Source organism: Equus przewalskii, chromosome 20 (genome assembly GCF_037783145.1).
Source record: "Equus przewalskii isolate Varuska chromosome 20, EquPr2, whole genome shotgun sequence".
Taxonomy (NCBI): Eukaryota; Metazoa; Chordata; class Mammalia; order Perissodactyla; family Equidae; genus Equus; species Equus przewalskii.
Window position 1 is genome coordinate 49,245,444 of NC_091850.1, and position 20,691 is coordinate 49,266,134.

Below are 20,691 nucleotides of genomic sequence, written 5' to 3' on the forward strand. Positions count from 1 at the left end.
CCCCCCCCGCCCCCCCCCGCCGGAACTCTCGCGATGGAGCGAGGCGGAGGTGAGGCCGGCTGCGTACGGCGGGCTCTGCGGCCCTGGGCGCGGCGTGGGGCTCGCGCTCTGCCGGCGTCCTGCCGTCCGGCCCGTTTGTATCGGGGGCGGGCGGGAGTGGGAGGCGCTGGCCGCTGCCCTGGCTCGGAGACCGTTGTTCGGGGCTCCGGCCGCCGCGCCCTCCGCCCCGCGGGGCTCCCAGGTGCCCAGTCTGCGGGTGGTGGCGCGGTGCGTTCGCTGGGACTTAGAGGTCTCGGGCCTGGGAGCTGTTCTGAGGGCCTTGGGGTGAACGACTCAGTTCTGGGCACGATCTTAAGAGGTACGGGTGCTGGAGGCCCACTGTCTGGGTTGGAATCCTTGCTGCCACTTACTAGCTGGCTCTTCGGGAGGTGACATAACCTCTTGGTGGTGCAGTTTGCTTGTGTGCAAAAATGGTAGTTGTAACAATAGTATCTACCTCACATATCTGCCGTACGGATTCGGGAAGAACAGTGCCGGGCTCTTAGCAAGCTCGAAGTGTTTGCTGAAGAAATCTTCCTTTGGCGCAGATGGTCCAGTAATTTGCCCAAGGATATGCAGCCAGCCAATAAGAAGGAAAATTGCACAGCCTCGCCTAAGGGCCCCAGTCTCAAGCTCGGCATCGTGCTCCCTGGGAAAGCTTTTCCTGGCAACCCTTAATTAAATAGTGCCCGGTCGTCTAAAACCCTTCTTTAGAGCACTGATGACGGCCTAGTATTTTGCAGGCTTGGATTTATTATAGGTTTCCAGCCTTCCTGCACCCCAGCGACCATAGAACAAGGACTTACCCTGTTGGTACCATTCCTGGCCTTTTTTAGATACTCAAATGTTGAGATGAATGCATGGGTTGTAACATTTGACCCCGGCCTGAAAGTCAAGAACTGGCTTTGTCACTGGATGGTTGGTGATCATGTAACCTCTCCCGATGCTTGGCCCGCTTCCTCTCTAGACTTCGAGAGATGCTCCAAGGACATTTTACGTTTTGGAGTCAGGTCTCAATTCGCTTTAGCCGGGCTATTTCAGTGTTTCCTTATTCAAAATGGCGAATTCTGCAGTCCCTTTGGCTCATTAGATGGTTGTGGAGTATAGGAAATGTCTAATGATATCCTCTACACAGTTTATTTCTTGTCAAAACGGGGGGGGGGGAAGTTTTTCATAATATCAACAGGTGCTGTATATTAAAAGGACATAAATGGCATTAGACCAGTACCAGAAAGGCCTCTTAAGGGACCAAAAAATATATGTGTGCATCTGCAAGTAGACAATGAACAGCCCTTAAATGTTGTAACATTCACATATAAACCCCACTTTAAGCACATGTGGCAGGTCACAATTCCAAACAGGCCTATTCTTTCTTCCTGACCTTTTTCCTTTGTCTTGAACTTGGATAAGAACCCCCTGTACATTTTTGTACGTCTGTCACTGCCTCTAGCTTTAGCTGATCTAAATCTGTCACTGCAAATTGACATTTTCAACCATTCTCAGAAGTTAGGGGGCTGGCCCGGTGGCATAGTGGTTAAGTTTGCGTGCTCTGCTTCGGCAGCCTGGGGTTCGCAGGTTCAGATCCCTGGCACTGATGTAGCACTGCTTGTCAAGCCACGCTGTGGCCGCATTCCACATGAAATAGAGGAAGGTTGGCACAGATGTTAGCTCAGCGACAATCTTCCTCACAGGAAAAAAAAAAAAAAGTAACTGAGCAAGCCTGGACACAACAGAAGTTCACCTCTTTGGATCTTTTATTTGCAAGGACTGATTCCCTCCAAGAGCCCAACAAAAATAGCCAATGGCCACCACAGCTCTCCTCAAATGGAATGCTGGGATATTCGAAAGAGCATGTCTGACAGAAATCTTATGTCATTTATTTATATCATAGTAGATAGGAATCCAACACATTACATCCAAAGGATTAGAAATTTATAGAAATAGTCTTGACTTTAGTTTTAGTTTTTTTTTTTTTTTAAAGATTGGCACCTGAGCCATCAACTGTTGCCAACCTTTTTTTTTTTTCTTGCTGTGTCTCCCCAAACCCCACCCCCCTTACATAGTTGTATATCTTAATTGCAGATCCTTCTAGTTGTGGCATGTTTGGTTTTAGTTTTGAATCTTTAGGGACTGGTTTTCGCTGATAAAAATCCATGCATTTTTTATTGAACAGAGGTAACAATGTAGTCATGTATTCGGTTTACATAGTAACTTCTCCAAAAGCTCATACAAATTTTTGTGAAGTTGAAAGACTTGCAGGTGTAAAAACTTGAGACAGAGAATTCAGTGATTCATCAAGGGACACCCTGCTGCTGGTGTTGCCTTTCTTAAAAACACAAATATTGTAGTGACTTTGCTCAAAAAGTTTCATCCCCAGTGCCGCAAGAAGAAAATACACATTTCGCCCGGCATCCGGGCCTCCCCTGCCGTCCTGCTGTGCCTCCCACTCTGTGCTCTGCAGGTGCTTTCCCCACCTTCCAGGCCTTGGTTCCAGGGCGTCCTTTTGAGAACGCCCTTTCCCAGCACCCTTGTGGCCAGCTCAAGTTCTGTCTCTGTCCGTCAACACCTTCCCGGGTCCATCCTTGGGATGAGTCTTTCCTCCTCCTCCCATCTTCCCAGTGTTTTGTACACATTGATCCTTTCTCACAACCTGCCTTGTCACTGTCTCAACTGGACCCCACTGCTCATGTAAGCTGGATGGGGTCCTTGGAGACCAGGAGCTCTTTATTATACCTTTTGCTGGGTAAATTGAGAGTAGATGTCTATACAGGTGAAGTAGAATTTGGATCGTCTGACTCGAGTTTGTCCCATCAACTGCCTGCTGGCTTATGCTGACTAGAGAAACTGTCCATCAACAGGCAAATGGATAAACCAAGTATAGTATATCTATACAATGGAATATTTGACCGTAAAAAGGAGCAATTACTGATACATGGTATAAGGTGGATGACTCTTAAAAACATTATGCTAAGTGAAAAAAGGCAGTCACAAAAAACCCACATACTATGTAATTCTGCTCATGAAAGTCCAGACTAGGGAGCTCTGTAGAGACAGAAAGTAGGTTAGTGGTTGCCTGGATCCCGGGGGTTAGGGGGAGCGTGAAGCGGGATGATGGCTAAACGATTAGGGCTTTCTTCTTGAGGTAATGGCAAAGTCCTAAATTTGGCTTTGGTGATGGTTTCACATATCTATAAATAAACTAAAAACCTTTGAATTGTACTCATTAAATGGGCAAATTGTATGGTATATAAATTACTTCTCAATAGAGGTGTTAAGAATTGTTGAGCCCCACCCCATGATAGTATCGAGAATAACCGTGCAGCTAACAGGCATCACTCACTCCCTCAGGCTGGTGCTAAGGGCTTCGTCTGCATTACTTACTTAACTGTCCCAGTAACTATGAGGATAGTAGTATTTCTCAGTCTTACAGGTGAGGCAACCGAGCCTTAGCCACAACTTACCGTATGTTACACAACTAGTTAGGTGCTGAGGCTGTGTCGCTCAAACCCCTGACGCCTGTACTGTGCAGCTGGAGCACCTGCAGGATAAGTTTACACCAGGCGTGCTGGGCGTGCCTTGACTTTCACAAAAACAGTCAAATGTGTGATTACTACTGTAGCATGTAAGTTTCTCCATAGGATGCTGGAAAGCGTGAATGAAAAGGTGTTTAAAACTCTGGATTTCTCTCAAACACCATCACCGTCCCAAACTACTTTTAGGTCACCTCCATCCCTAGCATCAGCAGTAGACTTTTTGTGGTTTCTGGGTTGGTTTTCCACTATGAAACCAGTTTTAAAACTCACTTCAGGGACCTCAGGCTTCGAGAACAAAGCCGTACTGGTGGTTGGTCTGCTGCCCTGGGGCAGTGACTCATTGCAGTGGGCCAGCTCTGGTGGGTCCTATGTTCACATTTGTACCTCACCAAAGTTGTAGCAGATGACCACATTTCATGGGTATAGTAGCTGGGAATAATGACTACCCCCCCCCCCCCAAATGTGTCCACATCCTATCCACCACTGGAACCTGGGAGTATGTTGCATGAGAGACCTTGCAGATGGGATGACCTTAAGGACTGGGAGATGGGGAAATTATCCTGGCTTGTCTGGTGGGCCCAATGTAATCACTAGGAAAGGGTTCTTTTCCTATAAAGGAAAGAGAGAGGCAGGGGTGTCAGAGGAGGGGTCGTGGTGGAAGCAGAGGTTAGAGTGACGTGGAGCTACTAGCCAAGGAATGCAGGCAGCCTCTAGAAGCAGGAAAAGGTGAGCATCCATCCCACCCGAGAGCTTCCAGAAGGAGCGTAGCTCTCCCAGCCCAGTTCAGACCTCTGACCTCTAGAACTGTATGATAAGTGTGGGTGCTTTTAACCCACTAAGTTTCTGGTAATTTCTACAGCAGCAACAGGAAACTCATACAATGGGCCTTTCGAACAGCTCACAGTACTGAAACTATGAACGTTAACATCTTTGAGTGACAAGAATCTGTTGTCCTCTCTCTCACCCTCCTTTTCCCTCGGATTCCTGTGTTTTTGGTCTTAGCTTGTCAGCCAGACTGTGAGCTGCTTCGGGGCAGGATGGTCATGGTCCTGTGGGGTTCAAGTGCTGGGCACTGTTCTCAGTGCTTTACCCGTATCCACTGGTTTCATTCTCACAACAACCCACGATCCCCACTTTACAGACGAGGACACTGAGGTTCAGAGAGCTGAAGGGTCACACTTTAAGGAACAGAGCTGGCGTCCTGAGCTCGGCAGGCTCCAGAGGAGTCCTGTTCTTACCTGCAGTGCAGTGCTCATCATTAGTCAATTTCAGAATTAATTTCAAATCAATTTCAATCTGAAAAAAACCTTGAGATCCTGTTAGGAATCTGTTTTATTGGGGCAAGCCCTATGGCCTAGTGGTTAAGTTTGGTGTACTCTGCTTCGGTGGCCTGGGTTTGCGGGTTTGGATCCCATCAAGCCATGCTGTGGTAGTGACCCACATACAAAATAGGGGAAGTTTGGCACAGATGTTAGCTCTGGGCTAATGTTTCTCAAGCATAAAAAGAGGAAGAGTGGCAACAGATGTTAGCGCAGGACAAATCTTCCTCAGCAAAAAAAAAAAAAACAAGAAAAACGAATACATTTTAAAGATAAAACTCAGGAAGAGGATATTTAAGGTAACGTTCATTTCTCTGTAATGAGTGATTGGAGTGTGCTTTAATCCATACTCGTGATAGCACTGAAGTGATTATTTATTTTTTGTTCTTTTTGGGTCTGCTTTAGAAATCTCTTTATTACCATGATTATTTAAGATTTTTAATAAAATCTGAGTTTTGTCTTCTCTATTATTTCAAAATTGTATTTGTGCAACTGGATTATAAGTGCCTGACCAATTTTGATGTGGGGTACTTTCATCCTATTTGAAATAGGGTAGTAATTAGACATTTTCTTGCTCGTTTGTTTATGAGGCTTTGTTTTGAACCGTAAAAATAGGGAGTGTGGTTAGGATTCGTATAAGTGGATATTGAATTCATAAAATGCCAAATCGGTTTGAGTACATTGTTTTCTAAGGATAACTCCTAGAGACACATGCACATGAAAAAAATACGTTAGAAAAGATTTTAGTCTTTCGTTAGTATCAAATAATTTTCTTTAAAACACTTTAATTTAGTTGATGGAATTTAGAACTCACTGTGGAATCCTACATTTGTAATTTAGATGGTATTCAGCTAAATTATCCTTCTTTAAAAGGCATGAGTTTATTCGTCAGTAGGAATTGCAGGAAACAATACTACCTTGCATTTCAGCTTTGGTGCCACGTGTCTTCTCTGCTTGCTCTTGGTCCAGGTGCGCCCCCAGAAACACTTAGAGAAGAAGGCCAGTTGGGATGTGTGCCGCCTCCAGGTCTTGAAGCCAGCTGTGTGAAGAAGAGCAGTTGGGGGTTCTTATTTACCGGGATCGTTGGTGGGACGCTGGTGGCCGTGTATGCTGTGGCCACGCCCTTTATAACACCAGCCCTCCGAAGAATTTGTTTGCCTTTTGTTCCCGCAACTACAAAGCAGATCGAAAATGTTGTGAAAATGTTGCGAGGCAGAAGAGGATCCGTGGTAGACGTCGGCAGCGGCGACGGACGGATTGTGAGTGAGGTTCAGACAGTTTTAAGGTTTGGAACCAGGACCGTTAAAGTTTCTGTTACATTTCTTATGAGGCTTATGCAAATACTTGCTAAATCTGGCTGTTTAATAAAGTGGTCATTTAATTTTGTGTTTGGGTGAACTATCAAATCCTCCAGCATGAATTTGGAATTTATTTTTCTCAGATTTAATTTTTTCTAAAAGGAGAAAGTGCTCTGCAGATATGCCAGATAAAAAGGAACAATTAATTGGTAATTATGAAATTGTCCATTAAAAAAACTTGGCCCAGGGGGCTGGCCTGGTGGCATAGTGGTTAAGTTCGTGGTCTCTGCTCTGGCACCCCAAGGTTCTCAGGCTCGGATCCTGGGTGTGGACCTACACACTGCTCATCAAGCCGCACTGTAGCGGAGTCCCACATACAAAACAGAGGCAGATGGGCACGGATGTTAGCTCAGGGACAATCTTCCTCATCAAACAACAACAAACAAACAAAAACCCAACTTGGGCCAATAGAGGTGGCATATCCAGAAGAAACATGTTAAATTGTGGAGTTTAACTATTTTACATTTTTGCACCATAAATATTTGCTTCTATGTTTATCCATGTTTATCTATGGATAATAATTCCTGTGGGGTAATGTACAGTTAAAATAGGGAAGAACCAGTACATTAACCTCAGACTTTTAGTGACCTCAGCTCACTTCGACCCCAGCTGGGAGCCTGTAAGTAAAGACTTGGGGCCCCTGACTGGCCAACGGGTGTCCCAGAGCACGTTCCTCCCTGGGCGAGGTGGCACCATCCTTAGGCCTCCACCCCGATGATGGGCTGAAAAGTGAGGATAGGGGTAGTGAAGGCTAGTGTTCTGGAGGCCAGTAGGGCCATGACACCCTTACCAGCCCCTGCAATTTCTTAATGGTGACCAGAACTATCAGGAAGAGCTTAAACAATCACTTGCTTTGTTTGTAAGAAATCAGAAAATGTATATATTTATCAGGAGGAAGTTTCTAAATCCAGGTTTGAATGCTTTACAGACCTCAATGGTATCTTTATGGTTTCTTAGAAAATGGCTTCCTTCTTAAAGGGGCGACACTATATTTACTCGGGAAGTTACTGGAGGTGTGACAGCTCCTTCAGGGGTGCTCCCTTGGAGAGTGATGGCAAGACAGAAGGAGCAGAGAGACCCCAGGACCAGCCCTCCTCCCTCTCACCTGACGGAGGCTGGTGGCATTCTGCAATTGATTTATAGGGGCTGGTTCCATTTTACTTTCACCCGTTTTCAATTTTGAGTAAACCATCTTTAAATATTAAGGAAATATGTAATTAATTGCAGGGTCGTCTGTGACAGGTTTTTTTTATTGCGCGTTACAGCTGGTTCACAAAACATCCTCTCAGGCCCATTCATTTCGCCCGCTGCTGTGCTATCACTGATGGAGACAGACGGCAGGTTTTCAGCCAGTTTTTGTCAGTACCAACAAGGGTTGGCCAATCCAAAATTGACTATACAGTTGTACAAAGCAAACCTGGCTCTCAGTTCTGATACTCAGGGTGAAATCTTTGACAGAAACGAGAAAACTGAGTTTAAATGGGCTGGTGTTATCCTGTCCACAAAGCTACATAGCTCTAGAGATCCATCTTTAATGGCGTCTTGAACAAAGGAGTGTTTCTGCTTGGATGTGTTAGGATTATAGCCCATAAGTAGGCAGTATTCATATAATTTGACCATGTTAGTGGATGTTTTTCTTCTTCTTTTGAATAAACACGGCGTCTTTCCACAGGTGATCGCGGCTGCAAAGGAAGGATTCGCGGCTGCTGGTTATGAATTGAACCCGTGGCTAGTCTGGTACTCCAGATACCGCGCTTGGCGAGAGGGGGTGCAGGGCTCGGCCAAGTTTTATATTTCAGACTTGTGGAAGGTATGAAGGCTGCCCATGGTCCTGGAAAAGTCCAGCCAGAAACTTTATAATTCATAAGGAGTATGACTGAAAGCTGAAGAATGTATTAAAAAGAAAAATACTTAAAATACAAGTATATATTTCAGCATAACGAAATGTGAACACCATTTAAACTGATGAATTTAACAGATTGTGCCCCTACTTTAGAGTAGAAGCTAAGCTTTATGACATCATAGGTCATGTGAATTCTAAGAATTTATTTACTCAAATTCTCACTTTTTATTTATTATGACATAATATTTATCGTTATGAAATGGTTATTTTATTTCTTGTGAAATTGTCTCATTTGGAATCTAACAAATTGTAATTTGGCATTAACTTGTTAATGTCATTCTTGGTAAGCAGTAGACTTTTCTCTGTGTGTGTGTACATCTGTGTGCATGGACGTGTGTTCAGAGAGAGGCAGAGACAACTGCAAGAGAACAGAGTCCACCGACCATGCTATCATGGTTCCCTCTGGTCTTCATAAAGTACCAGATCCTTCCAGGTTTATTTGTCCTCTAAAAAATGCCCTGTAATTTTGCTTTAGGAATGCTCCGTAAAATGCTCTTTCTTAAATAAGAATTTCCCACTGTGATACTGTCATCAGTGGCTAATGAAAATTCACTTGAGTTTTGCTTGCATTGTTTTTTATTCCATATATTCATAAATGCTCTCTCAATAGAGTAAATAAGAGTTTTATAGGGCAATAAGAATTTGACTTGCAAAGCACTTTTCCCCCTAGTTTTTAAACTAAGGACCATTTTATTGCGTTTTTTACTTAGTATTTTAAAGGAGAAGAGGGGAACTAGAATTTTAAGGATTGTTCAACATAAAAAAACAGGTGGTTGTGAAATCCCCTGAGCTCTTGCTAAGCTGGTTTGGTGTATATGGAGTTGAGTAGAAAGTGTGTGGACCAGGGGCACAGATGGCCCAGGCCCAACTGGCTCAACCACCAGCTAGCTGGTCATTGGACGAGTCACTGGCCGTTCTGACAGATGACCCCTGGGGTGGGCCCTGTGTGGACTCTCTGTGAGGATGAGATGACATGGCTTTTGGGGAAGCATTTGGAAAACTAATGGACTGAAGTAACACCAATGAAAGCGTGAACATGGTGTTCTTTTCCTTGTGAAACTTACAGAGGTCCCCTCTTTGTGAATACCTACTATTTGGCGAAGTTGAAAATTGCTACTCATTTTGAAACTAGAGTTGAGCTTGATGTTTGACTTTTAAAATCAATCTGTGAATCGTTCCCCCCCTTCTTTAGGTTTCTTTTTCGCAGTACTCCAACGTTGTTATCTTTGGCGTGCCTCAGATGGTGAGTACGCACCCTCCCCTCCCCTGTTGGTTGGTTTTGGGATGTGTGGGTTGTCCTTCAGCTCTGGCAGGCCCCTCGCTGTGGCCTTCTGGAGATCTGAGGGACCGCTGGATTTTAGTTGATTGGTTTAATGAAATACTTCAGGGCCTTGAAAGTTTAATCATAAAAGATTCAGTCATATTTTAAAACTTGTGCTTCAGATGAAAATCTCAGTTATCTACCCAAGCCCTAAAAATTCTGGTCTGCAAACTGCCTTCTGAGCTCCCGGTGTCTCATGTGGTTGGGGTGTTCACGGTTGCTCACGCACGTCCGACTGAAACCACTTGGGAAAGTTAATGGGATGTTCCCTTTGCGTGGGTCATCCCTTCAGTTGTGCACTGATTTGATTTTCACGGTGGATGAACGTTGACTACTTGCAGTTGCCCTCAGTTGACTGACTTGTGTGGAACTTTGTTTATGTACTTTCAAAGTGAAAATGCTGCAGCATCCTACTGATAATGGTCCTTCCTGAATTTAGCCTTTGGAAAGACCATCAGAATGGGATGCTTTTATTGTTATTGTTGGTTTACAGACCATAGAAAGAAATCCCTTTTCACTTTTTAAAGTCTGGAACTGTAGCCATAATAATCTTGGCAAAATTGGATGTTTGCTGAAATGCCGCTATATATAAGCAGTATGGTTTTTAATTAAAAAAAAGGAAATTTACTTTTTGTTGTTTTGTTTTCTTATTCATGCCTTAAGTTTTGTATGAGATGTTTCAACGCTTGATAAATTTATTCTTTCTTTTAGGACCTTTAGTGCAATACCATTTTCCTTCTTTTTTTTTTTTAAGTCAATTTAGAAATGCTTTTGTTAGATATTCTTGAAAGTGACAGGATTATATGTGTTCGTAATTCTCAGGAAACCTAAAATTAAGATGAAACCTGGATGTCTAGGCTTTTGTTGTAGAAATGGTTAGAGGAAGAAAGACATAATCCCTGGTCATTTAAAAAAACTATTTGGGATCATAGAATTGCTGTGGAATTTGATGGTTTTTATTACTTATTATGATGTTTGGATTTTCCTTCAGAATAATTAGCATTTTGGGGCAAATAGCTTTAATTTGAAATCCATGCTTAATAAAAATAGAGAGTTGCTATTTGTTGGGACTTCCAGGCTGTCTTGGGAGGCCCCGTGATGGGCTTACATAGCCACAGCAGCTGTGTCCCAGCAGGGGGCAGCAGTGGCCTGTGGTGGTCACCGTCACCAGGTGGCCTGTGGGATCCAGCTCCCGCGCTTCATCATCCTGTGTGAAGTACAGTCAGTTTTTGGAGCTGTTCGCTCAGGGGGAATAAGAGTCCTATTGTTTTGATGAATGTTTTTGCAATTATTGTCCATTCTTCGTACACAGAGAATTCTTTTTTTTTTAGAGAAATCTAAAGTAAGAAAGTTGTAGCATTTCACTGTTCCCAAGAAAAAGGAGAGCAGCTGGAATACACACAGCAGTTCCCTGAAATAAGAGGGATTCAGCCAACTACAGTTTCCCACGCAGGTGGATTGATGAGGGGTGCAGGGGACCCACACGGCTTCGGTTGGGGCGGAAGGCCCAGTTTCACGTGTGAAGGGCCCCACTTTCCGCCCTCATCAAGCTTCGCCTGTGTGGAGGTAGTGGAGGGGGAGTGCGGCCTGCGAGTCGGGAGGCCAGGTCTGCCTGCGAGGAGCCCTGGAAACCCTTTTACTGGTCGCCTGGTCGTGTGATCTAGTGAAATGCTTTTCCCTTCCCTGAGGTGGCTCAGCAAAGCCAGTGCGGCAGGAGGGTTTCCTGTGGCCGCTGAAGGACACGTGGTCATGAGAGCGCCGTGGTGGGGGGCAGGGCTTGGGGAACTTCAGAGGGTTAGAACTCCTCCCCCTGCTTCTGATACCGGACTGGTTAGTCCTAACAGCCCTTCACAGTTGTAGCTGGAAATCAGAGGTATCCCAGCCTTTCAGCACCGGTTGCATGTAACTTAACAGGAATGAGGAATCCCACGTGGACCTGGGAAATCAGCACCAGGGCTGCAAATAGCACCTTTAACACCAGCCTATGCACCAAGAACATCTTTTCAAAATGTGGAACAGATCAATGTGTTCTTGTTTAAAACCCTTCTGTGGCTTCTTGCTGCAAAGATGAGGCCCAAATGCTCCTCATGGCTGGAGGCCTGCAGTGGAGTGGCCCCTGCTTCCCGCAGCTCTCTGTGCCAGCTCTCTGGCCTTCTCTGGGCCCTGGACGTCACTGTGTGTGTGCTATGTCCTTCCCTCCAACTTCGGTCCCCCCAGCTCTGTGCCTGGTAAGTGGACACCTACTGACCACTCATGGGTCAGCTTTGTGACACAGGTCTGAGAGAGGACCAATTTCCGCCCAATAAGATGAGTTTCAGTGCCCTCTATTTTCCACTCCCCTCTCCCTAGACGAGTTATTGTATGTTTCTGTGGGTGATGGCTTTGGCAGTGCTGGCCGTGTACATTGCTCTGTAAGCTGAAGAACCAGGGCTGGCCTGCCTTCTTTGCTGCCAGACCTCCAGCCCAGCAGCACCCAGCACAGAGCGATCACTCACAGAATGTTTGTTAAATGGATGAATGAATATCGTATAACGTACCCATTAAGTACACTTTTCCTAGCGGCTATTAAATTTTACAACTTAAGACAATGACTAGTTTTAGTTACGAATCCTGTTATGAATTAATGAACAAAAATATTGCCATCATGTACTGATAAAGAAAAATGATTCATGACTGAATCATTTATCCTTCATTCATTCATTTGACAAGTATTTATTGAGGGCCCACTAGGTGCCAGACTCTATTCTAGCCACTTGGGGTACTTTGGTGAATAAAAAGGAAAAACATCCCTGCCCCAAGGTGCTTATGTGCTAATGGGGAGAGCAGATGTTAAAGGAGATACTTATATTAAATAGATCATACAATACAAGGGGATAAGTGCCAGGGGGCAAAGTAAAGCAAGAGAGGGATGGGGCAGAGACAGTGTCCCTGAGAAAGGGACTTGTGGCAGCGAGGGAGGGAGCTGTGCGGCCGTGTTGGGAAGAGCAAGCATGTTCCAGGCTGAGCAGCCACTGTGAAGGTGCTGAGGGGGTGTGCCTGTTAGGTTCCAGGAGCAGCAAGGAGGTGGATCTGGCAGGAGTGGGGTGAGTGAGGGGAGAAGGGGAGAGGTGAGGTCGGAGAAGAAATAGGGACTGGGATGGGAAGGACACTGTGCCCTTGTAAGGCGGGAGCCATTGCAGGTTTGAGCAGAGGAGTGGAGGAGCTTGCTGCGTGGACAAGGATGGACATGGGTAGAAGCCAGGAGGCAGGTTATGAGCTCTAGCAGGCATCCAGGCCATAGGTGTGATAGATTTCCACCAGGGTGGAGAGGCTGGTGAGAAGTGGTCAAATTTTGGATGCATCGTGAAGACAGAACCAGCCGCAGATCCATTGTGGGCATGAGAGAAAGAGACAGGCCAAGGGCCCTCCCAGGTTTTTGGCCTGAGCAACTGGAAGTTTGGAGTTGCCATTACTGAACTGGGGAAGATCAGGAATTCCGAGTGGCATGTGAAGTCCGAGACACGTGTGGAGGTGTCACATTGGCAGTCGTGGGTAGAAGGAGTCTGGGGCTCAGGGGGAAGGGCAGGCTGGAGATTAGGTTGGTTGGGCTCTGATGCAGCAGAAATTGAAGCTGACCAGTGCTGAGATCACCCAGGAAGGAGGTGCAGCCGTCCAGGGCCTGAGCCCTGGCGTCTAACGATGAGGGGACCCTGCAAAGGAGAGGAGGAGTTGGGGAGGAGGAAAGCTGGGTGGGGGAGCGGGGGCCCCAGGTGCAGATGGGGGTGGGTGGGGCAGTAGGTGTTAACCCAGAAGCCAGGTGAAGCCCGTGTTTCAGGGAAGAGAGTGATCCAGGGGCGCAAAGCTACTGGGGCTTAGCTCGTTTGTCTTACGCCTCTGAGCTGGTTTCAACTTATGTTTAAAGTTTTGAAGATGTAATTAGAATATGATGAGTTTGTGTTACTTTGAAACCTATAATTGTATGAATAACTTTGAATTCCATTAAACAGACATGACACATCACTGCTTCTCTTTGTGTATGATATCAAGACCCAAGTTCATTGAATATTTATGTGTAATTTAGTCAGTTAATTTCTTATGATTGAAATAGCTCCTTTCATTTGTAGGTTTATCTTGACTTAGCATGTGACAGTCATTTGGAAATAAAAGAAACTGTGAAGGAGAAAAGAATAATGATAATATGAATAAGTTGACAATTATCCTTTTTATGAACAAAATTACCATAAGAAACCTCTGATATTTTGGAAAAACACGTATTGTCTCATTCTTTGCTTATTCAATTTTTCCCTCAAGGAACAAAACTTTCTTTTTTTGAAAACTAATCTTTTACTGGCCGTTAAAAGAAAGGAAATATTTCATCCTTAATGGAATTCATTCTTTGTTATCTTAGTATTGATTATAATGAAGCATCAGAATTTTGGCTCACTCAAGCCATCGGTCCGTAGAGGAGTTTTTCCAAGCCACCTTTTAAAGATACGGGTCAGGAATAAAATCTTCCTAGAAGCACTGTTGATTTGTTCATCTTGATTTAATTGGTTACTTTTAAAGGGAGTAGTATCATTTCCCACTCAGAGAAACCAGGAATGTTTGAGAAATAGCTGATCTCAGGGCTGAGGAAGGGAAGATACAAAAGCCTGGAGGGAGCGTTTTGTTGAGCCTGGATCTCAGGAAGTGCTCAGAATATTTGATGGGGGGGTGTCCAAAGGAGAGAGAAGCCAGTTTGAGGAGGCTCCCAGTAGATGCACTGGGACAATCTGAGCATTAGAATAAACGAGGACAATAGTGGATTCTAACCCACTGAATGGAATAAGAGTCTGGGAGTTCACAGTACGTGATGGAGAGAGAGAGAGAAGGGGAAGCTCTTCCTGGCAGTAGAATGCTGACTCTTAATCCGGAAGGGGTGATGGAATTAGCAAAGCACCACTTTGCAACCATTATAGTGAAAATTGACTTGGCCCAGAATCGTTAAGAATGCTCACTCTAGTACAGTTTGGTGAGTAGCAGGATATTTACATCTCAAGGTGTCTGCCCACAAAGTACTCATTCACTCTGAAGGGAAAATAGTAACTACACTGTGGAGACACCAGATACCATCTTAACCGAGTGGTGAACATCACCCTTGAAGCAGGAGGACCCCGTGGGCATCTGACTATGGAGCCTCGGGACGTTCACAGCCCCACTTATGAGGCGTTGCTGCACACGCACACACTGAGTCATCACAAGCAGACATCTGGGGACCCCAGGGTGAGGGCCCGTGGTGAGATAACTGGCCTGTGTTCTTAAAGGATGTTACCGTCAGGAGAGGCAAAGACAGATGGAGGAACCGTTCCAGGTTACAGCAGACCAAGGAAGCATTGCAGCTAAAGGCAGTATGGGATCCTGGACTCGGGAAAAAGGTTATAAAAGACGTTATTGGGACATCTGACCAAATTGGAATGGTATTGGAATTATTGTTATGAGAATACAATGTTAAATTTCATGAATTTGATAACTGAGCTGGGACTATTTCTTGGAAGACACAGAAGTATCAAGGAATAAAGGGGCATGTTGTATGCAACCTGTTCTCAAATGGTTTAGAAAAAATGTTCACAGAGAGAGGAAGAGGGCAAACTAGATAAAGCAAATATGACAGACTTCAAAACTGGTGCAGCAAGTAAAGGGACACAGGGGATTTTGTTCTAGTCTTACAGCTTTTATATAAATTTGACATTATTTCCAAATATCAAAAGAAGAAAGTAGGAGGTGAAGGTGGTAATGTCTTTTTAGGACCTGAAGATAAATATTTAATCGGTTGTTAATTTGCTGATGTAATTACAATGTCAATACGTTTAGCAAACAATAAAACTCTTTCTTCACAGGTAGATTGGTAATAAAAAGATGTAGAAGTGGGAAATATGAGGATTTTACTTTTTATGTTGACTGTCAAGAAATTATCAGTATATTATAGATAAATTTTCTAAGAAGTATGAGATATTTCATTATATTTCAAGTTGGTAGAATGAATATATTTTTTCATGGTCTAATTATACTATATTTCATTGAATCTAGATACTATTGATTTTAAGATGTACCATTGCTATTGAGAAAGAAAAAAATATTGCCAATTAGTAATTCTAAGACAGTGTCAATTGCAAGGGGTATCCTGATTTCAGAGACGTTAAAAATGTGGGAAAATATGTGTTAAATAGTTGTGACAGGGTAGATTGAAATGTTTAGGTAGGTAAATAATTTAAAGCTGCTTGTCATTTTAATTACTGCCACATCATGGTTTTAGTCAGAAAACCGGAGCTCTATCATACACATTTAATAAAAATGACGTACTCTATAATTGATATTAGAAGACGTTCTCATAACTGTTGGTAATGTGACTTCTGTATTTTAATGGCTTGTTTGATAATGTATTTATGCCCTGAAGTGATCTTTTTTACAATTAGTAATTTTTTCAGGCACTGAAATACAGAGGACGTTAGGAAATCATTTCCTCGGACTCACCACTTGGTGAAATAATGACCGTTGTTCTCCACAGATGCCGCAGTTGGAGAAGAAACTGGAGCTCGAGCTCGAGTATAACGCTAGGGTCATTGCTTGCCGGTTCCCTTTCCCGCACTGGACCCCGGACCAGGTCACCGGCGAGGGGATAGACACCGTGTGGGCATACGACATGAGCACTTTCAGAGGGAGGGAGACGAGGCCCTGAAGGTCGATGCGTTTCCAGCTGGTCATTCAAATTAAACTGTATTATTATTTTTTATACATAAATTTTATTGAGAGTGTTTGCTGAAGTGTTGGTGGTCTTTGATTTTATAGAGACCTACAGCGATGTCTTCAGCATACAGTATATTTTTCTTTGGTATGGAATGAGAAATTACTGTTACTTTCTGTGACTTTTGGAGGAAACAAACAAAAGTTAAGAACAGCAGGTAGATTTAAAATCCCCTTCTGTTATAATCTAAAAAAGGAGTGACTACCTTTTCATGCACTTAGATGTATGAAAACGTGAATAAGTGACGGTCATGTTGATGGGTGGGAAAAATGTCAACAGCTCTTCACATTGTAAAGAGTATGATTAAATGCCATAGATGAGAAGAAACACTTTTTAAAGAGAGTATGTGTTAGTAAATGTTTGCAGTTTCCTAGAGCTTTATTCATACTTAAGATTTCTCTTTCTTTTCTGTACTTCCTGGCAAGATTGATTTGTTAAAGGACTTGGAGAGTCATTCATATTTTATAACGTATATTATGAATAATTTGTTCCAAGGCTAGTGGATTACTGTATTTTATTGAATGTAAGGGGTGTGTGTGTGTGTGTGTGTGTAAATGTGTGTGTATATGCACACACATTTTGGCATTTCTGACATTGTGATGCACCTTCCAATGGATGGTGTTTTATACTGTATTGGCAGCGTTGTCATCAGGATGTACTTGTACCTCACCCGCCATTGATAGAATCTCAGATTTGATGGAACATGATACTCGGAGAAGATGCGTGAAGTCCTGGAGTAGTTGGTAATGATTTAATAATGGAGTAAACGATCGTGAGCTTCGGAGTCAGCCAGACCTGGGTTCAGATCTCCACTTGCTCCTCGGCGGGAGGCCTGGGACAAGTGGCTTCCCCTGTTGGAGCCTTGGTCTCCTGAATCCCTGTTGTTGGGATAATGATGCACTGGACAGGGGACTGAGGCACGTAGTCTTTGGTCTTTAAGTGGTATTTATTATTTGTAAAATTCGTGGCACGTAGTCTTTGGTCTTTAAGTGGTATTTATTATTTTAAGCACTAAAGAAAAGCTATTCACCGAGCTTGCAGATGATTTCTGCTAGTCACTTCTTTATTTTATGAAAGCAGCCATTGACTTAATATTTCTCATTTATGAGAAGAGACTTGAGTGATTTAGATAAAGGCAAGTTAAGGAAAACCTTTGAATGTGAATTGACAAGCTTCATATATCTGAAAAATTGATATTGAATGGTGGCTCGAATAATCCCTGTGTATCACAGGAAAGAGTTGAACTCCCAGTCTTCCCCTTCTGACTTAAATACCAAACTGTCTTCATGGAGGTTTGACAAAGTGAAATGGTTTGCATCTTTAACTAAACTGGTAAAAATATGATCAATTTGATAATTTTCATTTAAATGAGAAGCAACTGGGGACTCATTTGTTCATTCATTCAACAAATACTTACTGACTGTCTACTGTCTACATAGGGTGTGTTTCTGAGTCAGCAGTGGATAAATGTGCAAGGCCTGTAATCTTGTACAGTTTGTGTTCTAGAAGACAGAGAGAAACAAAAAGTGGGTGAGTGTTTGTGCGGGAAGTTCTCTGAAAGAAAAAAACAGTGTGACAGTATAGACAGCACCTGTGTGTGTCTGAGGTGAGGAATGGGTGCTGTGGACATTTGTCAGGTTTTGGCTGCCACTATCTTTCCATTCTCCGTAGCCCCTGATTTCCTCATGAAGAACGAATTCTCTCCCATGGTGCGCAGCTCTGGTGTCTTCCCCTCACTGTCGCCTTGCACTCTCGCCAGCCCTGTGACGTGGGTCCCTTCGCAGCTCCTCACAGGGAGGTGTGGGGTCAGAGGCAGGGCTTTGGGGAAACTTGGAGGTGTTCACTACTATTCCAGACGTGTTCCTGGTGGGTTTGCAGAGGCATCAGACTATCCGCAGAATCATTTATGACTTGGTATTTCGGGGTTTCTCCTTTAGCCTTCCAAGAATGAGATGATGTTTGGTCCTCCAACCTCAGAGTAAAATGGGCTATTTTGTAGAAGGGGTGTGATTCATGGAGTCTGCAAGAGCTTTCGTTGATTTTTAAAATTGTGCTTTTTAAGTAAACTGTATAATAAGAATTTTCCTGTAGAGGTTATTATGGCCTCTCTGACTGGCTGGTTTGGTTTTTTATGAGTTGCTAGGTTAAGGACATTGATCAAATTTACACATGACGCGGCAGGGAATGAGAGCTACTATGTTTAATGTCAAAAGTAGGATTCAAACATGTCTGTGCAGATTGAAATCAGGGATAAGAGCTAACCTGATAAAATTTAAAGTTAAAGGAAAGCAAACAAGAGTAGAAATGCAGCTTAGGGGTGATATAGCCTAACAGGAGCCACTGTGAACAGACCTGGAGGCGCCATCGACACTCGGGCACTGACTTGAGCACAGTTCCGTCTGAATGCATCTTTTTCCGCAAGCTTGGCCCTGGGATCACAGCCCTTGCAATCCCCAGGCTGGCCAGGTGGGCCTCCTCAGACCCTCGGCCGGTTCTGGCGTTCAGACTCCTTGAAATGCTTAGCTCCACCAAGTGCACATGAAACCAAGTCTAAAAGATTTAAGACATGTGGCTCTTCAGATACTGTGTTCACCATTGCTGGGGGACGGCATACACCATGACAAGTTATAGCCAAACGGGATAGAAAAAAATGCAGATTCCTGACATTTAAATCATGCAGCTGGGTGCTACCCCTCTGTCAAAGTACTTTCCCTGATGGCCAGAGGTATAAAAGGCCTGCTGTGAAGAAATACACGTTCTCAAGTGCAGGAGCCCTCTAAGCTTATGCTGGAACGTGTATTTCCTAGATGGGCCCTTGCTGAGTGCATTCTGGGAAAGAATTCTAAGCCATTGCAGAGCTCACTACAGGAGCCTTCCTTAGTCTCCACAGACAGATAGACAAGAAGCACATCCCTTAGTTGTGTGGTGTGTCTTGTCACCTATCGGGGCCATAGTGTGACTTGCTCTTTATCAAGATGTTGGTGTCACCTGGGCCATGGTGGAGTGTTCCTCACCTGGCCTGGGCAGCAAAGTTTGCAGGCCTCTGACCCAGGCCACCTGTCCTGGAGCAGGGGGTGCCAGTAGGCCAGCCCGTGCAGACACAGCTCAGTCCTATGCAACAGCCATCTCGCCTCTTCCTTGGTATCAGAGGCCCACTTCTTCAGGTGTCAGGCATCGATGTGTTCAGGGACAATGGGCACTGCCTGTTGTCTGATCCCATCACCTGGGTGTCAGGGTGGGTAGTGGGCCGTGGGCATGTGATCCAGTTCCTGCTAATGAGGTTTGAGGGGACATCTGCTGGCCTTTTGGGGAAAGGTTTTGTTGCTAACAGGAGATGCCTGAGGAGTGAGTATCCTTCCTGTCTTTGGACAGGCTGTATAAAGCAGTCATACCTGCAACCACCAGGGGAAAAAGGGCAGATGAAAGCCAAGATGCTGAGGCTGGCAGAGCAGGAAGATGGAAAGACGTTGGGACCTTGATGATGCCACTGAGTTGCTGAACTGACCCAGAGCCTCCGACTTCAAGACATCTTGTTAGGTGAATGAATAAACTCTTGTTTTTTTTTTTTTTTAAAGATTTTATTTTTTCCTTTTTCTCCCCAAAGCCCCCCGGTACATAGTTGTGTATTCTTCATTGTGGGTTCCTCTAGTTGTGGCATGTGGGACGCTGCCTCAGCGTGGTCTGACGAGCAGTGCCATGTCCACACCCAGGATTCGAGCCGACGAAACGCTGTGCCACCTGCAGCGGAGCGCGCGAACTTAACCACTCAGCCACGGGGCCAGCCCCAAACTCTTGTTGTTTTTAAGCTCCTTTTGCATGGGTGTTGTGTTATTTGCACCCTGGAGCAGCCTGATGGAGACAGGAGGGTGTAAGGCTGAATTGGGGTGAGAGGAGCCTGGCAGTGTGGAATGGCAGGCACCCTGAGCCCACTCTCCCCTCTCCGGAGAGCACTAGAGGAGATAGCGCCTGCTGGCAAGGTCGGAAGGTGTGTCTGAAGCATGAGGGAGGGATGGAGAGCTCTCAGGGGCAGGGTGTCCCACTCCCAGAGTGGTGTTTGGGGCATTGTACCAAGTCAACAGAGCTGTGAACTTCGACCCAGCCTTCACAGCTGACACGAATCATCCCAGGAAAGCATCCTGTTCTTGGGGACCTGGGCAGGGGCGAGTAACAGCAGAGATCAGCCATGTCCCTGCACCCAGGGAGTTTAATGGGGGGAGATGAGTCCTCAGGGTTAGACAGGCATTAGGAAAAGGAAAGGAAGAAATCACTTCCAACTGCCCTTGGCAAGTAGGGTTGCCAAGGAGAGGAAGTGTGTTATGGACGCGTTTGTCTCCTGCAAAACTCACTCGCTGAAATCCTAACCCTTGGTGTGATGGTTTTAGGAGGTGGGCCTTTGGGAGGTGATGAGGTCATGAGGGGGGAGCCCCCATGAATGGGATTAGTGCCCTCATAAAGAGA

At 44.7% G+C, this 20,691-nt stretch overlaps 1 protein-coding gene across 2 annotated transcripts; it reads left to right on the forward strand.

Moving 5' to 3' along the window:
- Positions 1-14: 14 nt before the first annotated feature.
- ATPSCKMT (ATP synthase c subunit lysine N-methyltransferase) lies at positions 15-18,330 on the forward strand. 2 transcript variants are annotated; one of them, XM_070587215.1, is made up of 5 exons: positions 15-49; positions 5,861-6,150; positions 7,922-8,059; positions 9,345-9,395; positions 15,997-18,330. In XM_070587215.1, the coding sequence occupies exons 1-5, from the start codon at positions 34-36 to the stop codon at positions 16,165-16,167; spliced, it is 666 nt and encodes a 221-aa protein (XP_070443316.1). In that variant the 5' UTR covers positions 15-33; the 3' UTR covers positions 16,168-18,330. The 2 variants fall into 2 exon arrangements, with proteins under 2 accessions (XP_070443316.1, XP_070443315.1); XM_070587214.1 differs by having other exon boundaries at positions 28-358.
- The last annotated feature ends 2,361 nt before the right edge of the window (positions 18,331-20,691 follow it).

Excerpts from the sequence above, each read along its gene's own strand:
- ATPSCKMT (XM_070587214.1), top strand. The coding sequence starts at position 34 with ATGGAGCGAGGCGGAGGTGAGGCCGGCTGCGTACGGCGGGCTCTGCGG. Across the intron at positions 359-5,860 it reads TCTGGGCACGATCTTAAGAG|GTGCGCCCCCAGAAACACTT; the intron begins GTACGGGTGCTG and ends CTCTTGGTCCAG. Across the intron at positions 8,060-9,344 it reads ATATTTCAGACTTGTGGAAG|GTTTCTTTTTCGCAGTACTC; the intron begins GTATGAAGGCTG and ends CCCCTTCTTTAG.